The following is a 19,632-nucleotide window of genomic DNA, read 5'->3' on the forward strand; positions in this document are numbered from 1 at the left end:
TACACCATGGAATATTACTCAGCTGTTAAAAAGAATTCATTGAATCAGTTCTAATGAGATGGATGAAACTGGAGCCCATTATACAGAGTGAAGTAAGCCAGAAAGATAAAGAACATTACAGCATACTAACACATATATATGGAATTTAGAAAGATGTAACGATAACCCTATATGCAAAACAGAAAAAGAGACACAGAAATACAGAACAGACTTTTGAACTCTGTGGGAGAAGGTGAGGGTGGGATGTTTCAAAAGAACAGCATGTATACTATCTATGGTGAAACAGATCACCAGCCCAGGTGGGGATGCATGAGACCAAGTTGCTCGGGGCCTGGTTGCACTGGGAAGACCCAGAGGAATCGGGTGTGAGAGGAGATGGGAGGGGGGATCGGGGATAGGGAATAAGTGTAATCCTATGGCTGATTCATATTCAATGTATGACAACAACCACTGAAAGTTGTGAAGTAATTGAGCCTCCAACTAAATAAAAAAAATTAAAAAAAAAAAAAAAAAAAAAAGAAACAAAAATCAAAAAAACACAATAGGAATTTGGGGGAAGGTGTAACAGAGAAATGTATCTAACGTTTCCACGGAAAGCAAGAAGAGAGAATAACACTTTCTTGTACTTTGATTTCATTTTCCCCTCCCAGCAACTTCTTTCCTGACCACCACCTTGTACACATTGTTACTTACCAATCCACCACCAAGACCTCTGGCCTTTTTTCTCAGCCCTCCCCACACTCTTGGCTATTTTCTTTCTCTCCTTGAGGATCTCCTTGAGAATACAGAAATCTATCTCTCATTTCTGCTCCTCTCAGGGACTGCTTATTACAGTCCCTGACAAGTTACACAAGTACTGATAAGAATTCCTAATATTTTTGAAATAATTAACATATTTTAACCCCTTATCCTACCATTTCCTGCTTAATCCTCACAATTCTGTTGTTATCCTTACCTGACATTTAAAAATTGAGGCCTAGGGGCCTTGTCCCACTCATCAAGTAAGGGGAAGAGCCAGGAGTCAGATTTTGTGTGTGTCTGATTATTTTTTCACAGTGTTTCAATTGTATAGCAAAGTAGTAATGTGTATTTCTTAACCACAGATTTTTAACTTATCCTTCTCCTCCACTCTCCTTTTTGGTAACAATTAGTTTTTTTTCTATATTTGTTAATCTCTTTCTGTGTTGTAAATAAGTTCATTCCTATCATTTTTTAAGATTCCATATATAAGTGATCTCATATGATATTTGTCTTTCTCTGCCTGACTTATTTCATTTAGTCTCATAATATCTAGGTTCATCCATGTTGCTGCAAATGGCAACATTCATTCTTTTTATGACTGAATAATATTCCTGTGTGTGTGTATGTACATCATATCTTTAAGCATTCATCTGTCCATCGACATATCTTGGCTATTCTAAGTAGAACAGTTGTGAAAACTGGTTCATGTATCTTTTTGAATTAGGGTTTTTATGTTTTCCAGTTATTTGCTGAGGAGGGGAATTGCTGGATCACCCAGTAACTCTTTTTCAATTTCTTAAGGAACCTCCATATTGTTCTCTATAACAGCTGTACCAATTTACATTCCCACCAGTAGTGTGGGAGGGTCCCCTTTAAAGCCTCCACACCCTCTCCAGCATTTATTATTTGTAGATGCTAAATGATAGTCATTCTAACCAGTGAGAGGTGATACTTCACTGTAGTTTTGATCTGCATTTCTCTAATAATTAGTGACTATGAAGAAAACTGAGCACAGAAGAATTGATGTTTTTGAACTATGGTGTTCAAGAATACTCTTAAGAGTCCCTTGGATTGCAAGGAGATCAAACCAGTCAATCCTAAAGGAAATCAGTCCTGAATATTCAGTGGAAGGACTGATGCTGAAGATGAAGCTCCAGTTCTTTGGCCTCCTGATTCGATGAACTGATCTCTTAGAGAAGACCCTGATGTTGGGAAAAACTGAAGGCGGGAGGAGAAGGAGACATCAGAGGATGAGATGGTTGAATGGCATCACCGTCTCGATGGACATGAGTTTGAGCAAGCTCTGGGTGTTGGTGATGGATAGAGAAGCCTAGTGTGCTGCAATTCATGGGGTCACAAAGAGTCGGACATGACTGAGTGACTAAATTGAATAATTAGTGATGCTGAGTATCTTTTCATGGGTCTGTTGACCATCTGTATGTCTTTGGAGAAAAGTCTATTTAAGTCTTCTTCACATTTTTTGATTAGGTTGTTTGTTTCTTTGATATTGAGCTGTATAAGCCATTGTTTATACAGATATTGACTGTATTTATATAGACTAGAAACAAAGTATCAGAAAGAGAAATTAAGGAAACAATCCCAATGACATCACATCAAAGGAAAGATAAAAAAATCAGAATAAACCTACTGAAAGAGGAGAGTGAAAAAGTTGGCTTGAAGCTTAACATTCAGAAAAAAGATCATGGCATCTTGTCTCATCACTTCATGGGAAATAGATGAGGAGACAGTGGAAACAGTGTCAGACTTTATTTTGGGGGGCTCCAAAATCACTGCAGATGGTGATTGCAGCCATGAAATTAAAAGACACTTACTCCTTGGAAGGAAAGTTATGACCAACCTAGATAGCACATTAAAAAGCAGTGACATTACTTTGCCAACAAATGTTCGTCTGGTCAAGGCTGTGGTTTTTCCAGTGGTCATGTATGGATGTGAGAGTTGGACTGTGAAGAAAGCTGAGTGCCGAAAAACTGATGCTTCTGAACTATGGTGCTGGAGAAGACTCTTGAGAGTCCCTTGGACTGCAAGGAGATCCAACCAGTCCATCCTGAAGGAGATCAGTCCTGGGTGTTCATTGGAAGGACCGATGCTGAAGCTGAAACTCCAATACTTTGGCCACCTGATGTGAAGAGTTGACTCATTGGAAAAGACCCTGATGCTGGGAGGGATTGGGGGCAGGAGGAGAAGGGGATGACAGAGGATGAGATTGTTGGATGGCATCACCGACTCGATGGGCATGGGTTTGAGTAAACTCTGGGAGTAGGTGATGGACAGGGAGGCCTGGCGTGCTGCGATTCATGGGGTCGCAAAGAGTCGGACATGACTGAGCGACTGAACTGAACTGAACTGAACTGAAGGAGGTAAAATGCCTGTATACAAAACCTGTAAGACACTAATGAAAGTAATTGAAGATGATACAAACAAATGAAAAGAAAAAGTGTATTCTTGGATTGAAAGATTCAATGTTGTTAAAAATAACCATACTGCCCAAGACAATTTACAGAGTCAATGCAATCTCTATCAAATTGCTAGTGGTATTTTTCACAAAACTAGAACAAAAAATTTTTTAAAAATTTGTATGGAAACAGAAAAGACCGCAAATAGCCAAAACAATCTTGAGAAAGAAGAACACAGCTGGAGGAATCACAGTACCTGATTTCAGACTATACCACAAAGTTACAATAGTGGAAAAAGTATGTTACTATCACAGAAACTAGACACATAGATTAAGGGAAGAGGATAGCAAACCCAGAAATAAACTCATGCACTTATGGTTAATTAATCTAAGACAAAAGAGGTAACAATATGTAATAAAGAAGAGACAGTTTCTTTGATAAATAGTGTGGGGAAATCTGCATGACTGCATGTAAAATAAATAAGTAGAACATTCTCTAATACCATATAAAAATAAATTAAAAATGAATAAATTAGCAAAGACCTGTAAGACAAGATACTTAGTAAGACAAGATCTTAGAGGAAAACATAGGCAGAATACTCTTTGACATAAATCACAGCACTATTTTTTTGGATCTGACCCCTAAAGTAATGGAAGCAAAAGCAAAAATAAACAAATGTGACCTGAGTAAACTTAAAAGTATTTGTAGCACAAAGGAAGCCATTAAAAAACCAAAAAGACAACCTATGGAAAAGAAGAAAATATTTGCAAATGATGTGATCAACAATGTATTAATTTTCAAAATATACTAATAGGGTTCAAGGTAAATTTAAAGAGATTCCCAACTCCATACGCTGAGAAGCAAATTACTTTGCTTGTGCAAGACTTCAGGTGGCTGTTGACTATGGTCCTTGATAGAACTGCTTCATATCATGATTTCATGTGCATGCATGCGCACACACACACACACAGAGGAACAAAAATGTCACAAAACAACATTACTGTTGTTCTGTGCTCTGATATTTTCTGTGATGCCAGTTCTATTCTACTACATATAAAAGACAAAATGATGATCAAAATGCACAAAATTAATTTCATCATCCACCGACTACATCTGAAGTTTGACAAACACTGTCCCTGCTTGTCCCCCTGTTGGGCTGGGCTCCTGGTCCATGTTAGCATCACATCAGGAACTTCATTGTTGTTTCAGATTGTCACAGCAACCCTGCAAGGCTAACCCTAGTTTCCAGTAAGGGCACTGTCTTGGAAAGATAAATAATTTACCCTGAGTCTACTAACTAATGAGAAGTTGAATCAGAACTTAGAACTATCTGACTCCAAATTTATTTTCTGTTCTCAATAAATGTTAGTTAAACTGATTGATGTTCTCGTGAGATATTTTCCCCAAAACATAACAAAAGTTTAGTAAAGTCAGAAGATATGACTCCTCCTGTTTTGATTCTCATTTGGAGAATATCAGTTTTGAAATGGGTTTATTCATTTATGTGTCAAGGGCTAGTAAGTGTCAGGAGAAGATATTCAAAATCTTACCCCTCCCCAGCCAAGAGCCCTTTGTCTTTACAGTGTCTTGTTGGCTCAGAGGTGGAGAAAAGTCTGTTGGTTTGGTTACTTCAAGTTAACTTGTCTATATGCAGAAAATGTACATCTCTTCCCTTCAAATGAGTATCAAGCAGTGATGCTTGTGTGTCAACACCCTGATTTAAGTAAACTGGGAAGCTGAGAGCAGACTCTGCAGAAGAGGGAGCCCAGGGCTGTTTCTTTGAGTTGCCCCACTCAGGTGAGCCAGGCCCACATCATGTTCCCCAAGTCCCTGTTACCTGTGATCCTGGGAACAGCAGTAAGCTTCTGGGGTCATCTGTCTCTCTCTCCCTCAGGCTTATCCCCATCACTGTTGATCCTGCCATGAACAGGTCGTAACTGGGGGAGATGTGATAGCAGCAAGGATCTGAGTAGGAACCAGAGACAGGGGAGTCAGGACATAGACCATCAGTCCTTGGGGGAATTTTAAAAGATAAGAAGTACTCCTCAATTTGTATTCCAAGTTTCAGGAAAAAGCAAAAATGAAAGCTTTTCCTAAATAATTTCCTTAAACACAGCAGGTAGTTGAAGTGTATGCATCCTTTCTGCTCAAGATCTGAAGTAGTTAAGTATATTCCCCAGGAAGAATACCAGTTGAGATTACATTCAGGGAGCACCTGCTTACTTGAAAGGACCTGGATAATGGAGGGAAGATGGAGAAGAGAAGGGCAAGGAATCCTGGGGACCAGCCTCCCTCACCTCGCCGGTTATTTGTGTAAACTTCATAGATACAGCTAAAGGATGAGAAATCGCCTCCATGGGGGAATCTTAGGGTTGAAAATTACAAAGAGTAAAATGTTTTTATAAAAATATAAGGTAAAATGATGGTTATTTTCCTGACAAAAAACTCTTACAATTGCTTAGATGGTTGTTAATCTTTGATCCTAAATTCAAGGATTTTAAGGGAAACTTTAAATTTGAGTCTCTGGATTTTTCAGTTCAATTCAATAATCATCTTGAAATGTTGTTGTCCAGTGATTTTCAATGCTTTGTAGGCTTATTGGTCACTTAATCAACTTTGTGTGAGTGAAGCTCCCTACATGGTGTATTTTTAATTTTGGATTTTCCTTAGGGATGTATCTCTTTTGGTGGCTCACTGTTCTGTGGCTTCTGCATTCATTTCTTGATCACTAGACTTAAAACTGAGATAATAGGGAAAGAAAGTATGGGAGGCTCTCTGAGTGTCATTCTTCATCATGACTAGGGAACAGAAATATTTGCCTTCTTCATCTTTCTTCTCAGGCTTTTATGAAGTTAGGAGGAAAGTCCAGCCCCAAGGCCAGGCAGGATATGAACATGGTGATTTCCTGGAGCAGTTCCGGGCAGTTGTGGAAGAGTCAGGTCTCCCCTTGTTCCCACATGTGTGCGTCCTCTTGCTCTGCCCCCTTCACTGAAAGGAGCCTATTGGGCTCTTCTCTGCTGCCCATATTCTTATGACCTGGCTTACTGGAGCCGTCCAGAAGAAAATGTAAATGGTCTACATGAGCTTATGTACAAGATTCTCTCTTGAAACTCAGGAGGTATGTTTCCAGTGTAATTTACTTGTGGCTCCTTCTGATGATGAATAGGTAGATGATTAGGAAAAGCTATTTAAATAATTTTATTATGGCTCACGTCACAGTGGGTTTCCAGGTCCTCCTGGCCTTGCAGTTAGCAACGAGGTTCTGTGAGGCAGCTCATCCTGACGCACAGATGAGAGAATGTGGGGACCAGCTGATGCAGAATCAGAGGTGATCTCTCCATGGACAGAGGTGCCTCAGGCCCCAGGAGCTGACGTTCTCTTTGAACATGCGGGGATGCTCCATTCATACCTGGGGAGAGATTCCAGATCCTACAAGACAGTCTAGTCTGACCAACAGAGAAAATAGCTGAGTTTATTCTTCATTGCCAAAGTATAAATATTGAATGGTTTTGCTTTGAAGCACAAACCTCAACTAATCATGTAGTTGATGTTTCCCAGTCACACCAGGATTGACAGTTAATTTATGTAGATCTTGATGTAAACTTTCTCATGTGATTATAATGTCAGTTTGTGTGTGTGTGTATAAGCAGATATTTGTTACCAGAATGGCAACTTTTTTCAAAAAATAAAATTTTCCTTTTTTTCTTCATTTATTTTTTCTTAAGATGAAAATACTTCTTAAACACTTTCTTCTTTTAATGTTTAATAGTCCAGAGGATTTTTTTGTGGCACACTTTGTACAATGGAAAATTATTTTAGAGATACTGTTTTGTAAACATACATTTGTAACTTTAATATTAATAATTGCAGTGAATTTTGATATTTTGTATTTTCATTCTTTTCTATAAGCATTGGTTTAAAATGAAAAGAGATTAAGTTACTAATGTTCACTATTTCGTGGTATTTAGGAACCTGTTTTATTCATTGGAACAATGAGGAAAAATTTGGATCCCTTTAATGAGTATTTGGAGGAGGAACTGTGGAATGTCTTAGAAGAGGTAATTTATGTCATGTTATTAACTTGTTAGCATCAGTGTCTGTGTATGTATATTCATAGCATTGCAAGTAATTAAGGGAAGCTTATCATTTTAACTGTTTACTTTCTAGGAGAACAGTGATGAGATGGGTACACCCAAAATGTGTGTATTGATAATGAAAACCAACAATATAATTCCTCATATTTTCATTTTAGTTTTTTCTATAGAACCCCAAGCAACTAGATACATTATTTTGTCCTTAACAGAGCATTAAACTAGACATTAAAACTGTGGGATCAAATTCTATAAGTGACCCAGTAAATTAATTACCCTAATTACCCTCCAATGTTCATTTTATTCCTCTGGCCTTAGGGGCTATCTAAGTGGAGACACTAGTTTTTCATTATTAACTGAAAGATAAACAAGATCATTCCAATCAAATGCTATGAAGTTTCATAAGAAAGTGTTTATAAAAGTAAATTATTTAGTTGGAATGTGATGATGATTACTTATTGACGATTATATCATTTTAATGCTGCAGCATGAATGCAGGTACCAGAACCCTGGAGTTTTGGCTCAGTTTTTACATGGATACGTTAATTTCTAGAGGAGTTTCTGTTATATGTGTCATGTTTCCCCTGGCCCTACTTCACTGAATTTCCCTACCCTTGCATGAAAAAAATTTGACTATTAAGTTGCTGTTGGTCTGTATATTTTAATACTAATTATTTTGTGTATTAGCCCTAGTTTTGTAAATTGATTCTACTGATGGCAGAAACTTTAGATTTCTAAACCGTAGACAGACTTCTAATCTCTCATGGGACCTAGCTGTCTTTTGGTTTTAAAAAGTAGCACTTGATAAATAGGTACTAAATGTTTGGTTTATTGCTTCATTTTACAGAAGTATGGCTTATTTCTTTTTTTGTTTTTTTGGGTTTTTTTGGCTTATTTCTTTGAAAAATTTTTGTGTTACACAAATCCAGCATTGATAGAATCTCTGTTAAGACACAAGTATGTCTCATCACACAGGAAACCAAAATTCAGAAATCTGGGCGTCAGCAGCCTGTGCATCAGGAACCACGTGGTTCAGTCCTGGCTATGGGACAGCTCATGTGTCCATTTCCAGGGGCCTTGTATTAGGTGAACTTCCTTTACTGCTGGTGCTGCTATAGTAAAAGCTCTTCCCCATCTGTTGATTGCATTTCCCTGTCTTCTTCCAGCCCGTATCAGCCTTTCTTTTTGAGAAGTAAGAAGATTCCACGAAATGTGGGAACCATCTGACATCTGTGTTTACCTCCCGTGAGAGGTGTTGGCACCTACTAGATACACTACACAGTGGGTTACTTTAAAAATGTTTATGATGTCAGAAATAGGGTACCTTATAAGCTCAGTTCATTGTTTTTCAATTTTGCTATATTCCATTATTTTCCCAACCTCAAAAATGATCTGAATTATTTCATATTGAGATGTATAGTTTTGATTAGTATTATTTGCTCCATTTTCCTTAAATTATAACTTTTTATATGCTTCCCACAGTTTACAGTGTGATGTGGTATTCTGGAGTCAGCTAATTGTTATAAGAATATAATCATTTTACATGTAATAATAGTGTTATATGTAAACTATCTATATGGATTTACTTTCTAGTTTATAGGAACAGATATGTCATATGATGAGATTCACTTCTGCCTTCACACTGCCAACAAATATCTCTGAGAGCTTCTTAGACAGGCATTGTTGCAGATTCTGGGTCTATCACAGTCATCAAGAGACACAATCTCTATCCTTTTCAGGGACATTCTCTTGCATAATCTAACACAATTATCTTGAATAAGAAATAAAACAGTAATATTATACTATCATCTAAAGTGTTCAGATTCTCCAGTTGTAACTTCTAGTTATTATTGTCTACTACATCTGTTGCCCTTTTCTTCCATTCTAATACTTTATACCTTGATTTTATGATTACAGTACAGAGAGCTTTGATATTCATATTATTCTCATAACCATCCCTGATTCATGTGCAAATAAACGCAGTGTCTCAGAAAACAGTATTTTATGAAAAACACTATCCCTTACAACTCTTGTTTGTCATGAAGCAGATGTGGACAACCTGAAGGAAAAGAAAAAAACCAGATTAGTTATGTGATGTCATCCAACTCAGGAGTAAGTGTGAGATTATTTCTTCAAAGTTAGAGTGTCTGTCTTAACAAAGACCAACCACTGGCATGACAATTCAAATCTTACCCTTTAGAGTTTGTACACCTTTTATGCTGTCACCAAATACCAATACCATATTTAATCCTAACTCAGAATTCTGCTTTCTAGGAATTGGACTCCGTCAGGAGCACAGTTCAGGATCACATTCATGGAAGTGCTCCAGCATTTAGGATATCACAAAAATGCTACTCATTCACCCTTGGTGTTTTGTTATCTGACGCTGTAGTGTGTCACATAACTTATTGGTCATCAGTCTGTTGGTTTCTTACTTTGAAGTGTATTTCTTCTTCGTTCTTTCACTTTAAATACAGCCTGAGTTTGCTTCTTGCTCCATAAGATTTCTCCAAAATGAATATTCATTGAACTGACCCCTACCACCAAGTGTACTTTCAGATTATATTTGGTGGTTAAAGATTTGGTTTTTTTAATCTTATGAGTATTATTTTATGAAGATAGATTAGTATGAACATCACCTATATCCATATTGTGGGGGAGATAAGATGTAATATTCTATCTTGTTTTTTTGTGAGTTTTCATTTACTGGAAGACATTTATGATATTGAAGAAAATGCACTTGACTGGTCCACTGTTTAAAGATTAAGCTTGGGAAATGTCCCAGGATTACTAATATATTAGATGGAGTTTTCCATTGTTTAAATTTGTATTATTTTAAATGTTAAAAAATTATAAACTGTTAATAAGATTATATCTTTAGAGAACCATACTTTCTCTAATGTTTTATTGAGGTTTCCTTTTAATGTACCAACTCCTATGCAAAATGTACTTTGGTAAAGTTGATTCAACCATAAAGATCCTTTTAGATTTTCTGTTTAAACCACATTTGAAGAAATAGCTTCAATTTTTGAGAGACTTTCTGAACGAATTCCTAGCTGGGGGTTGTTGGTGGATGGCATGTGTTGGGGATTAGGGGACACTGAGATCTTTCTGTCCTGACTTGACACTACCAACCATCTTTCTCAGTGAACACTAAATGGAAACAGCTTTTCCCATCACATGGCTGTATATGTAATATACATAAGAAGTCATGAGGACTTAAGAGCTCTAACATTCTAAGAGGCTTTTCTACTTCAGCAGCCATTTGTTTTCGAATTTTGTTCTTTCTGTATTCACAGGTACAACTTAAAGAAGCCATTGAAGCTCTTCCTAGTGAAATGAATACTGAATTAGCAGAATCAGGATTGAATTTGAGTGTTGGACAGAGACAACTAGTATGCCTTGCTAGGGCTATTCTCAGGAAAAATCAGATACTGATTCTTGACAAAGCCACATCCAATGTGGATCCAAGGTATGGAGCTGAGGCCCGTGAAAGCTGGAGTCCAAATTGTAAATGTAGTAAATGGAAAACATTTAGTGATGCTGAAAAATGTTTCTATGCTCTCTTTGGCCCACAGATATCTTTTAATAATATTAACCACAAGCAAAGGAAAACAAAGGAAGAAACCAAGACAGTTATATGCTGTTAATATTGTTATGAGGCTTCTTAAGAAAGATGGATTTCTAAATCCAACTTCTGATAGTTTCAAGCAATTTCAAGGGAAGATTATTTTCCATCATTTTATGAGAAATAGTAAATTTCTAAATAGACATTTTATACTTAGTTTTTTAGGAACAAAATTATATGTTAAAGCTTTGATTTTTAATTTTTAACTCTTTAGTCTTCTTTTCCTGTCTTCACTGAAGTATATCAACTTCTCTGATTCCAGAACTGATGAGCTAATACAAAAAAAAATTCATGAGAAATTTGCCCAGTGCACTGTGCTAACCATCACACAAAGATTGAGTACCATTATTGACTATAAACGGATACTGGTAAGACCCTCACCATTTCAGTTGTTTTCACTTATATTCAATTTTGTACTGATCCTTCCTTGTAAAACTTGATAGAAACCTCCAGTAATTTAATCTTCTCTTGGTTTCTCTTCTCATTCCTGAAAATAACTCGAGTAGTTAACTTTACTTTCAAAATGTGCTATTAAATAATATATCTAATAACCTTATATTTTCATATAATATTCTTATATTTGAATTATTGTTTTTTAAGACATCCAGTCATGAAAATATTCCAAACCCAAGTTATAGCTTCATATTTCAAGAGGCTAGAACACAGTCATTTTCACTGTATCACAGTTGTTTCAGCATTTTTTGATTCCCTTAATCAAAAAATTAACCTCTCATTTAGACTGCCAGGAGGTTGTTGGCTAAGGTTGCAGAATTTTTCAGCTCTTGCTGTCAGAAGGGAGTGCATGAGAAGGAAGGGCTTCCTGAGAAAAACAGTATTTCAGCTGAAAGGATTTAACATAGGAAATTTTCTACTTAAGAATAGAAGGTAGAAAAAATGAAAGGCAACACTGGGGTAATGATTTTAGGAAGCAGCTACCATGTCCGAGGACAGAGCTCCAGACCTAAGAACTCAGAAGAGAGGCCCTACAGCTGGTGCTCAAGCCTCCAAGGAGAGGTCACTGCCCAGTTGCTGGTCATATGTGCTGAGGAAGCAGGATAGGGCTATTTCTCCATGTGCTAATAGAAGCTCGGAGCTGGAGTCAGGTCCCACTGCTGAGGTGATGCTGCAGGAACAGCCAAATCAGTTAGAACATTAGCTCTGTCCCCCTTTCAGTCTCCCTCTAGTGCCCGCTTACTGGCACAACCTAAAAAGAGGCCAGCTTGCCAAAGAGCCTCTGAAATGTGACTTGCAGAGACTGAACCTGTGCATTGCAGGTGAGAGTTTGAAAAGAAAGGCCTATCAAGGTTGAGAGGCTGTAGATAAACAACTAACAAGTCTCTAACACAGTAGGTCCAGGCACTGCACATGTGGTAGGCTTCAAGCTTTGGTCTCTGGATATCTGTCTAGTATCTTCCCTCCAGATTTGATTGGCTCTTTCCTCTCAGCTATTTAATATTTCCTTCCTTATTTTCTTTTCCTTCCTCCCTCCTTTCCTTATCTCTTTTCATCTTCTTTCTTTGTTGTTTCCCTCTGCTGCTCACTGAGTTTCAGTAAATGATAGAGTGTGGCTTTATAAAATGATATAGAAAGCATGGCTCAAAGGAAAACCTTTGGCTGCATATACTCTCAAAAGAATATGTTTGTCACTCAGTCATGTCTGACTCTGCCTCTCCATGGACTGTAGCCCGCCAGGCTCCTCTGCCCATGGGATTCTCCAAGCAAGAATACTGGAGTGGGTAGCCATTCCTTTCTGTAGGAAATCATCCCAACTCAACTATTGAACCCAGGTCTTCTGCATTGCAGACAGATTCTTTACTTTCTGAGCCACAAGGGAAGTCAGTCCCTAAAGAATGCAAAATATATTTAGGTATTTTGATGGTCTATACAAAATAGGTAATAATCAATAATAAACAGTAACATCCAAACTTCCTTATGTCTTATGATATTAGAACTGTCTCTTTTGATTTCTTAGACAGTTTCTGGAATATTGCTCCTTCCCCCTGCCCCCACTTCACATGCATTGTCAGATGGATCATCAGTGGGGACATTGGGTAGATAAGATATCAGGCTGTCAGCATTGAAGCAGTGTCTGTAGCCTCACTCACCAAGCTGGACATACAGAGAAGTGAGCTCCAAGTAGCCCCTGATAGAAGTGGGGCATCCCCAACCACAGAGATGCTCTAGGCTCCAGTAGTGTGGCCAGTTGTCTAGACTAGAGCAACTCAGTAGGAAGCCAACTCTACCTGCAAACTTTCACGAGGCACCGGGTTAAATTCCAAGACTACAGGACAGTAACTCAAATTCCAGAAGTGTTTTTTTAGCACCCAGTATTCTTAGATCCTTATTTTGTGCTCTTGAATGCTAACTGGAAAAGTAGACTTTCATTTCTACTTTTTTCTTGTTGCTTTGTTGTTCTTACCTCTTAGCACTGTATATTTTGAAGACTATCCACTAAAGCATTCTTCTTCCATAATAAATAAATGATGCTATCAAATTTACCTGTATCAAGCCCTTTGTCAGGCTTTAGAGGCAGCAGCAGAAAGTTGGCTTGATCTACAGCTCAGTTAGGGGTCTGTTCAAATAAATTCTTTGTTCTTAAATATACCCTGCAGCTTTATTTTTGGTTTTTGGTATTTCAGTACTAATAGTAGCAGATTATTTTTATTATCTAATTCTTAAAAATACTGTCACCTTGAAATGTGTGATTGGTTAAGGAAACAGTGAGGAAGGACAGAGTTTTGAAAGCCTCTCCACTGGTTAGTCCTCAGTCTGATCCCTCAGCACCTCATTCACAGATATGAATGTCTGTATCCCCTGAACCAATAAGCTTTGTTGCTGTTATCAAAGTGTGTTCAATTTATTTAATGCTTTACTTACTCGTGCGTGTTACTTGCTCAGTCATGTCCGACTCTTTGCGACCCCATAAACTGTAGTTCGCCAGGCTCCTCTGTCCATGGGATTTTCCAGGCAAGAATACTGAGTAGGTTGCCATTTCCTACTCCATGGGATCCTCCCAACCCAGAGACTGAACCAGGGTCTACCACATTGCAGGCAGATTCTTTACCATCTGAGCCACCAGGGAAGCCTATCTCCTGGTAAATTTCTGTAACCTCAAATTTTTCTCAGTTGATCGGTGTACGAATCTTTAACGCGCTTTAAGAAAGCAGTTTACAGCCTGGCCCGCCCACCTTTCTAGTTCCGCCCTGCTCTGCTCCCCGCCTTCCGTTGCAGCTGAAACCACACTGACGGTCCTCATTCTCCACACGCAGTCTTCCCACTCTCTCGCAGTTTTGCCTGCTCTTGACTGTTGGTGGCTGAGACTAAGGTGCCTGCAGTGGAAATGGGGAGATGGTTGGATTTGGGGGAGATAAGGAAGAGGATCCAAGTGATGAATTGAATGTGGGATCTAAGGGGAGAGAGAGGAGTTGTTGCTGGTGTCTGGGTGTGGAGACTGAGCATCTGGGTGAACGGGGAAGGCAGAGAGAGAAAAGAAATGTGAGGGTTCTCTTTGGAGCCTGTCACCTTTGCGATGACTGGATTTGTTTTCCATGATGACTTTGTCCTTCACTGTGGAGGGACCCTTCCCACTCCTGTCTTGGGAGAACTTCAGTTTAGGGCTCCCTGATTGAGGTCATCAGTGATGTCACAGGGAGGTCCCGCCAGGAGATGTAAACTCAGCCACTTGTTTACATCTTGGTCCGAAATGGTTGTGGTTGCTGACTCCTTTTGTAGGAGCAGCAGGGTTAGACCTTAGTGGACTAAGAGACATTCATTCCCCAGCTTCAGAGGTGGGAATAGTCCTCTGTGCTCCATCCACCCCAGGTGTAAATTTTATATTTTGTTCTAGAGCTTCTGATTACAAATAACAAATGTTCTAATCTTTGATTTTTGAATCAGTTTCTTTATTGCTTGCTTTAGAGGTACAGGCATACCATATTTTATTGACATTTCCAGATAGTACTTCTTTTTTTTTTTTTTTTTTTTTAACAAATTAAAGTTTTGTCAGCAAGTCGACAAAGTCTACAGGTACCATTTTTCCAACAGCATTTGCTCACTCCATGTCTGTGTCACCTTTTGGTAATCCTCACAATATGTCAAACTTTTTCACAACATTACATTTGTCATGGTGATCTGTGATCAGCAATCTTCAGTGTTATTTGCTAAAGTCTATGATGATAGTGTTTTTCAGTAATAAATTATTATTATTAAATTAATTTTTAATTGAAAGATAATTGCTTTTTAGAATTTTGTTTTCTGTCATACATCAACAAGAATCACCCATAGGTATACCCATTAACAATAAATTATTTTTTAATTAAGGTCTGTACATTGTTTTCTCAGGCATAATGCTACTGCACACTTGCTAGGCTACAGTGTAGTCTAAACATAACTTTTATACACCCTGGGAAACCAGAAATTTTGTGTCACTGACTTTATTGTGATATTCACTATATTATGGTATTCTGGAACTGAACCCCGGATATCTCCAAGGGATATTGGATCTGGAAAGCAGGTGACTGTCTGTTCTGAAAGCTTTAATGTAGACATGAGACAAGTCAACCTGCTGCAAAACCTGATGATCCAGAGGGCAGGCAGCCAGCCTGAGGGAGAGGCTTGGGAAGATATTGATGAAGGGCATAGTTGACAGGGTTGTCACCATAAAGTCCTGTGGTTATAGGTACTGAAGGTGTTGTTGAGTTTCTAAGTTATGTCTGACTTTTCTGCCACCCCGTGGACTATAGCCTGCCAGGCTTGTCTGACCATGGGGATTCTCCAATCAGGAATATTAGAGTGGGTTGCCATTTCTTGTAACAAGTTCATTTTGTTGCACTGGTGAATATATTTGCACAAAAACAGAAGGGTATGGTTTTGCTTTGTTGTTGCTCAGTTGTTCAGTCATGTCCGACTCCTGGTGACCTGATGTACTGCAATACCCTAGGCTTCCCTGTCCTTCACCATCTCCTAGAGTTTGCTCAAACTCATGTCCATTGAGTCAGTGATGTCATCCAAGCATCCCATCCTGTGTTGTCCCCTGCTCCTCCTTCCCTCAGTCTTTCCCAGCATCAGGGTCATTTCTAATCAGTCAGTTCTTCACATCAGTGGCCAAAGTATTGGAGCTTCAGCTTCAGCATCAGTCCTTCCAATGAATATGCAGGGATGATTTCCTTTAGGATTGACTGGTTTGATCTCCTTGCAATCTAAGGGACTCTCAGGAGTCTTCTCTAACACTGCATTTCAAAAGCATCAGTTCTTCAGCACTCAGCCTTCTTTATGGTCCAACTCTCACATCCATTTCATGACTACTGGAAAAACCATACTTTTGACTATACGGATCTTTGTCGGCAAAGTAATGTCTCTGCTTTTTAATATGCTGTCTATGTTTGTTGCAGCTTTTCTTCCAAAGAGTAAGCGTCTTTTAATTTAAAGGCTGCAGTCACCCTCTGCGGTGATTTTGGAGCCCAAGAAAATAAAATCTGTCACTGTTTCCATTGTTTCCCCATCAATTTGCCATGAAGTGATGTGATTGGATGCCATGATCTTAGTTTTTGAATGTTGAGTTTTAAGCCATCTTTTTCACTCTTTTGCCTTCGTCAAGAGGCTCTTTAGTTCCTCTTTGCTTTCTGCCATAAAGATGGTGTTATCTGAATATCTGAAGTTTTTAATATTTCTCCCAGCAATCTTGATTCCAGCTTGTGCTTCATCCAGTCCAGTGTTTCTCTTGATGTACTCTGCATATAAGTTAAATAAGCTGGGTGACAATATACAGCCTTGACATACTCCTTTCCCAACTTGGAACCAGTCTGTTGTTTCATATCCAGTTCTAACTATTGCTTCTTTTCCTGCATATAGGAGGCAGGTAAGGTAGTCCGGTATTCCCGTCTCTTGAAAAACTTTCCACAGTTTGTTGTTATCCATATGGTCAAAGGCTTTAAGATAGTCAATGAAGCAGAAGGTGATATTTTTCTGAAATTCTCTTGCTTTTTCTATGATCCAGCAGATGTTGGCAGTTTGATCTCTTGTTCCTCTGCCTTTTCTAAATCCAGCTTCCAAATCTGGAAGTTCTTTGTTCACATCCTATTGAAGCCTAGTTTGAAGGATTTTGAGTGTTACTTTGCTACCATGTGAGATGTGTGCATTGTGTGGTAGTTTGAACATTCTTTGCCATTGGAATGAAAACTGACCTTTTCCAGTTCTGTGGCCACTGCTGAGTTTTCCAAATTTGCTGGCATGTTGAGTGCAGCACTTTCACAGCATCATCTTTTAGGATTTGAAATAGCTCAGCTGGAATTCCATCACCTCCACTAGCTTTGTTCATAGTGATGCCTCTTAAGGTCCACTTGTCTGGCTTTAGGTGAGTGATCACACCATCATGGTTATCTGGGTCATTAAGATCTTTTTTAATATAGTTCTTCTGTGTATTCTTGCCACCTCTTCTTAATATCTTCTGCTTCTTTTAGGTCCATACCATTTTTGCCCTTTATTGTGCCCATCTTTGCATGAAATGTTCCCTTGGTATCTCTAATTTTCTTGAAGAGATCTCTAGTCTTTCCCATTCTATTGTTTTCCTCTATTTCTTTGTATTGATCACCAAGGAAGGCTTTCTTATCTCTCCTTGCTATTCTTTGGAACTCTGCATTCAAATGGGTATATATCTTTCCTTTTCTCCTTTGCTTTTCGCTTTTCTTCTCATCTCAGCTGTTTGAAATAGTTTTGTTTACCCTAAGTAAATTAAGCAAAAGACTTGTTGGGAAACAACTGACTTGGTTAATAGCTGTTTTGTGTTGACTCTTCAAAGGGATTTACCCAACTTTGGTTCATTAAGTACCATTAATGTTTCAGAGTTCTATTTTATAAAGATGTTTTCTCAATTTTAATTTTATTGAACATACTGGAGTTGTAGGACAGCTAATTTAATCTTTCTTACTGCCTCCAAAACAGTGGGAAAAGACAGAAATTAGAAATTAGAAATCCTCTTTCTCCTAATACTCACCACTGTGTCTACCTTAAAAGATGGGTTCTTCCTGTAGTTTCTAGGATTTACTGGGTGCTTGTGACCTGTTTCCTCTTCAGCCAAGAGCGTAGTTGTCCCCTCCCATCTCTGCACACTCCAGTCTTCATATCACCTGCATTCTCCCTAGAAGCATGAGCGAAGGAGGCATATGAAAATCTGCACTCACTCTAATGGTGTTGCTGTCTGTGTTCAACATTTTCACTGTCTGCCATTATTCTTTGGGAATGAATGATGAAGGACCAAAACCAGGACCAGGAATCTCAAATTCCACCTCTTCTATTTGTAAACAATCTTATGCATATTCTTTACCTCTTTCCCTCCACTCAAGTCTCTGCTAAGTATTTTTGCCTGAGAAATCAAACCCAGAAACTGTTGTAATATACCCAGCTGAAAAACCCCAAAACATCTCAAAGCTAACTAAAGCTTTACTTAAACTGTTTTTTATCTTCATGGAATTTTTCTTTCATAAGCCTACATGGATACAGTTAGAACATTTCAGGAGAGAAATCTCCTTCAGAAACATGCCAAGAGCTTTCATTCAAGTTTTTAGAGGAAAAATAACTAATATGGAAGTAGAGAGCACAATTAGGGAGAAGAAATACCTTATGAAGGAGGTGCTTATGTGCATATGAAGGGGGTGCTTACATGCAAAAGCAGCGGATTTTGGAGAGCAATTATGGAAGTGACCATGACCCAGCATTCATCATTCCATGGGTAAGAAGAATGATTTATTATTTCAGGACCTAAGAAAAAATCTTGAGTGTCCAGTCTCTGAGAAAATCACAAGAACCCATTTTATGAGGGACCCAACTTCTAAGGCTGGACAACTGTCCCTGTGTCACCTGGCAGCCAAAATCAGAGGTCTAATACTCAGATCTTTACCTCCCCACTCTATTTTTACCTAATGGGATCTCCCTTTAATGCTTGTCACTGTAGTGAAAACTGTTCCTGGCATGTTTTCTTACTAGGCTTTTCTTCCAGCCTCTCCTGCCCCCACCTTTTCCCGCAGCCACTCCATTATCACTGATGGCATCTTGCCAATGAAAACAAATTGTATTACCTTGCAGTGGCTCCATTTAATTTTATGTGTAGGACAGCTCCCTGGAATATCTGTGGCTGCACTGCACTCCTGCTCCTCTCAACTCCCCCTCCTCTCTGACTATCTCTTTTCTTTATCTTTTCCAATATTTGACATAAATGAGTTTGAAGCCTCCATCCTCAACCCTGGTTTGACCCTCCCCCATTTCCCCTCTCACTCTCCCTCTTGTCCACAGCCATCCTCCTGAGGCATGTGGTCCCCCAGGTCCACATCCCTCATCCTGTCATCCCTGGTATCCTCTGGCCTATTTAGCTGTTCCCATGCAGCTGGACTCTTTTCTCCCCTTGATTTCTTCACCCTGTAGTCCCTGACAACCACAACCACTGGGCCTCACCCAGTCATGCCCTGATTTAGGTTTCATTGTATTAGACTTTCAAACTCATGTTACTGTGTGCCTGTTTACTTATCATTGTACCAATGCGTAGGGCCCTGAAATGCAAACAGTGAACAAGGGAAAACTATATAAGCCCTTCCCAGTAAGGAGCTGCCAGGCTTCAATCTCCAGTCCACTTTGTCCCAAGATAGTCCATGTGTCTGGAATGACCACTGTCCGTCCACCCACCCACCCGTTTTTGCATGTTCACCCTGTCCCTTTCTTCAAGGTTCTAGTTCATTGCCCCTCTCTCCCCTGAAGCTCATTCTCAGGA

The 19,632-nt window shown here is 38.8% G+C and overlaps 1 protein-coding gene across 1 annotated transcript in view; it reads left to right on the forward strand.

Annotated features, from left to right (window-relative positions):
- The window catches only part of LOC122447235 (ATP-binding cassette sub-family C member 4-like), a 151,847-nt gene that overhangs the window by 127,045 nt on the left and 5,170 nt on the right, over nucleotides 1-19,632 (forward strand). Inside the window, exons 25-27 of the mRNA XM_043477771.1 lie at nucleotides 7,124-7,213; nucleotides 10,546-10,718; nucleotides 11,137-11,242. Coding sequence (XP_043333706.1) covers nucleotides 7,124-7,213; nucleotides 10,546-10,718; nucleotides 11,137-11,242 — 369 coding nt within the window. The remainder of the gene's footprint in view (nucleotides 1-7,123; nucleotides 7,214-10,545; nucleotides 10,719-11,136; nucleotides 11,243-19,632) is intronic.

The sequence above is a fragment of the Cervus canadensis genome, chromosome 9, assembly GCF_019320065.1.
Source record: "Cervus canadensis isolate Bull #8, Minnesota chromosome 9, ASM1932006v1, whole genome shotgun sequence".
Classification (NCBI taxonomy): Eukaryota; Metazoa; Chordata; class Mammalia; order Artiodactyla; family Cervidae; genus Cervus; species Cervus canadensis.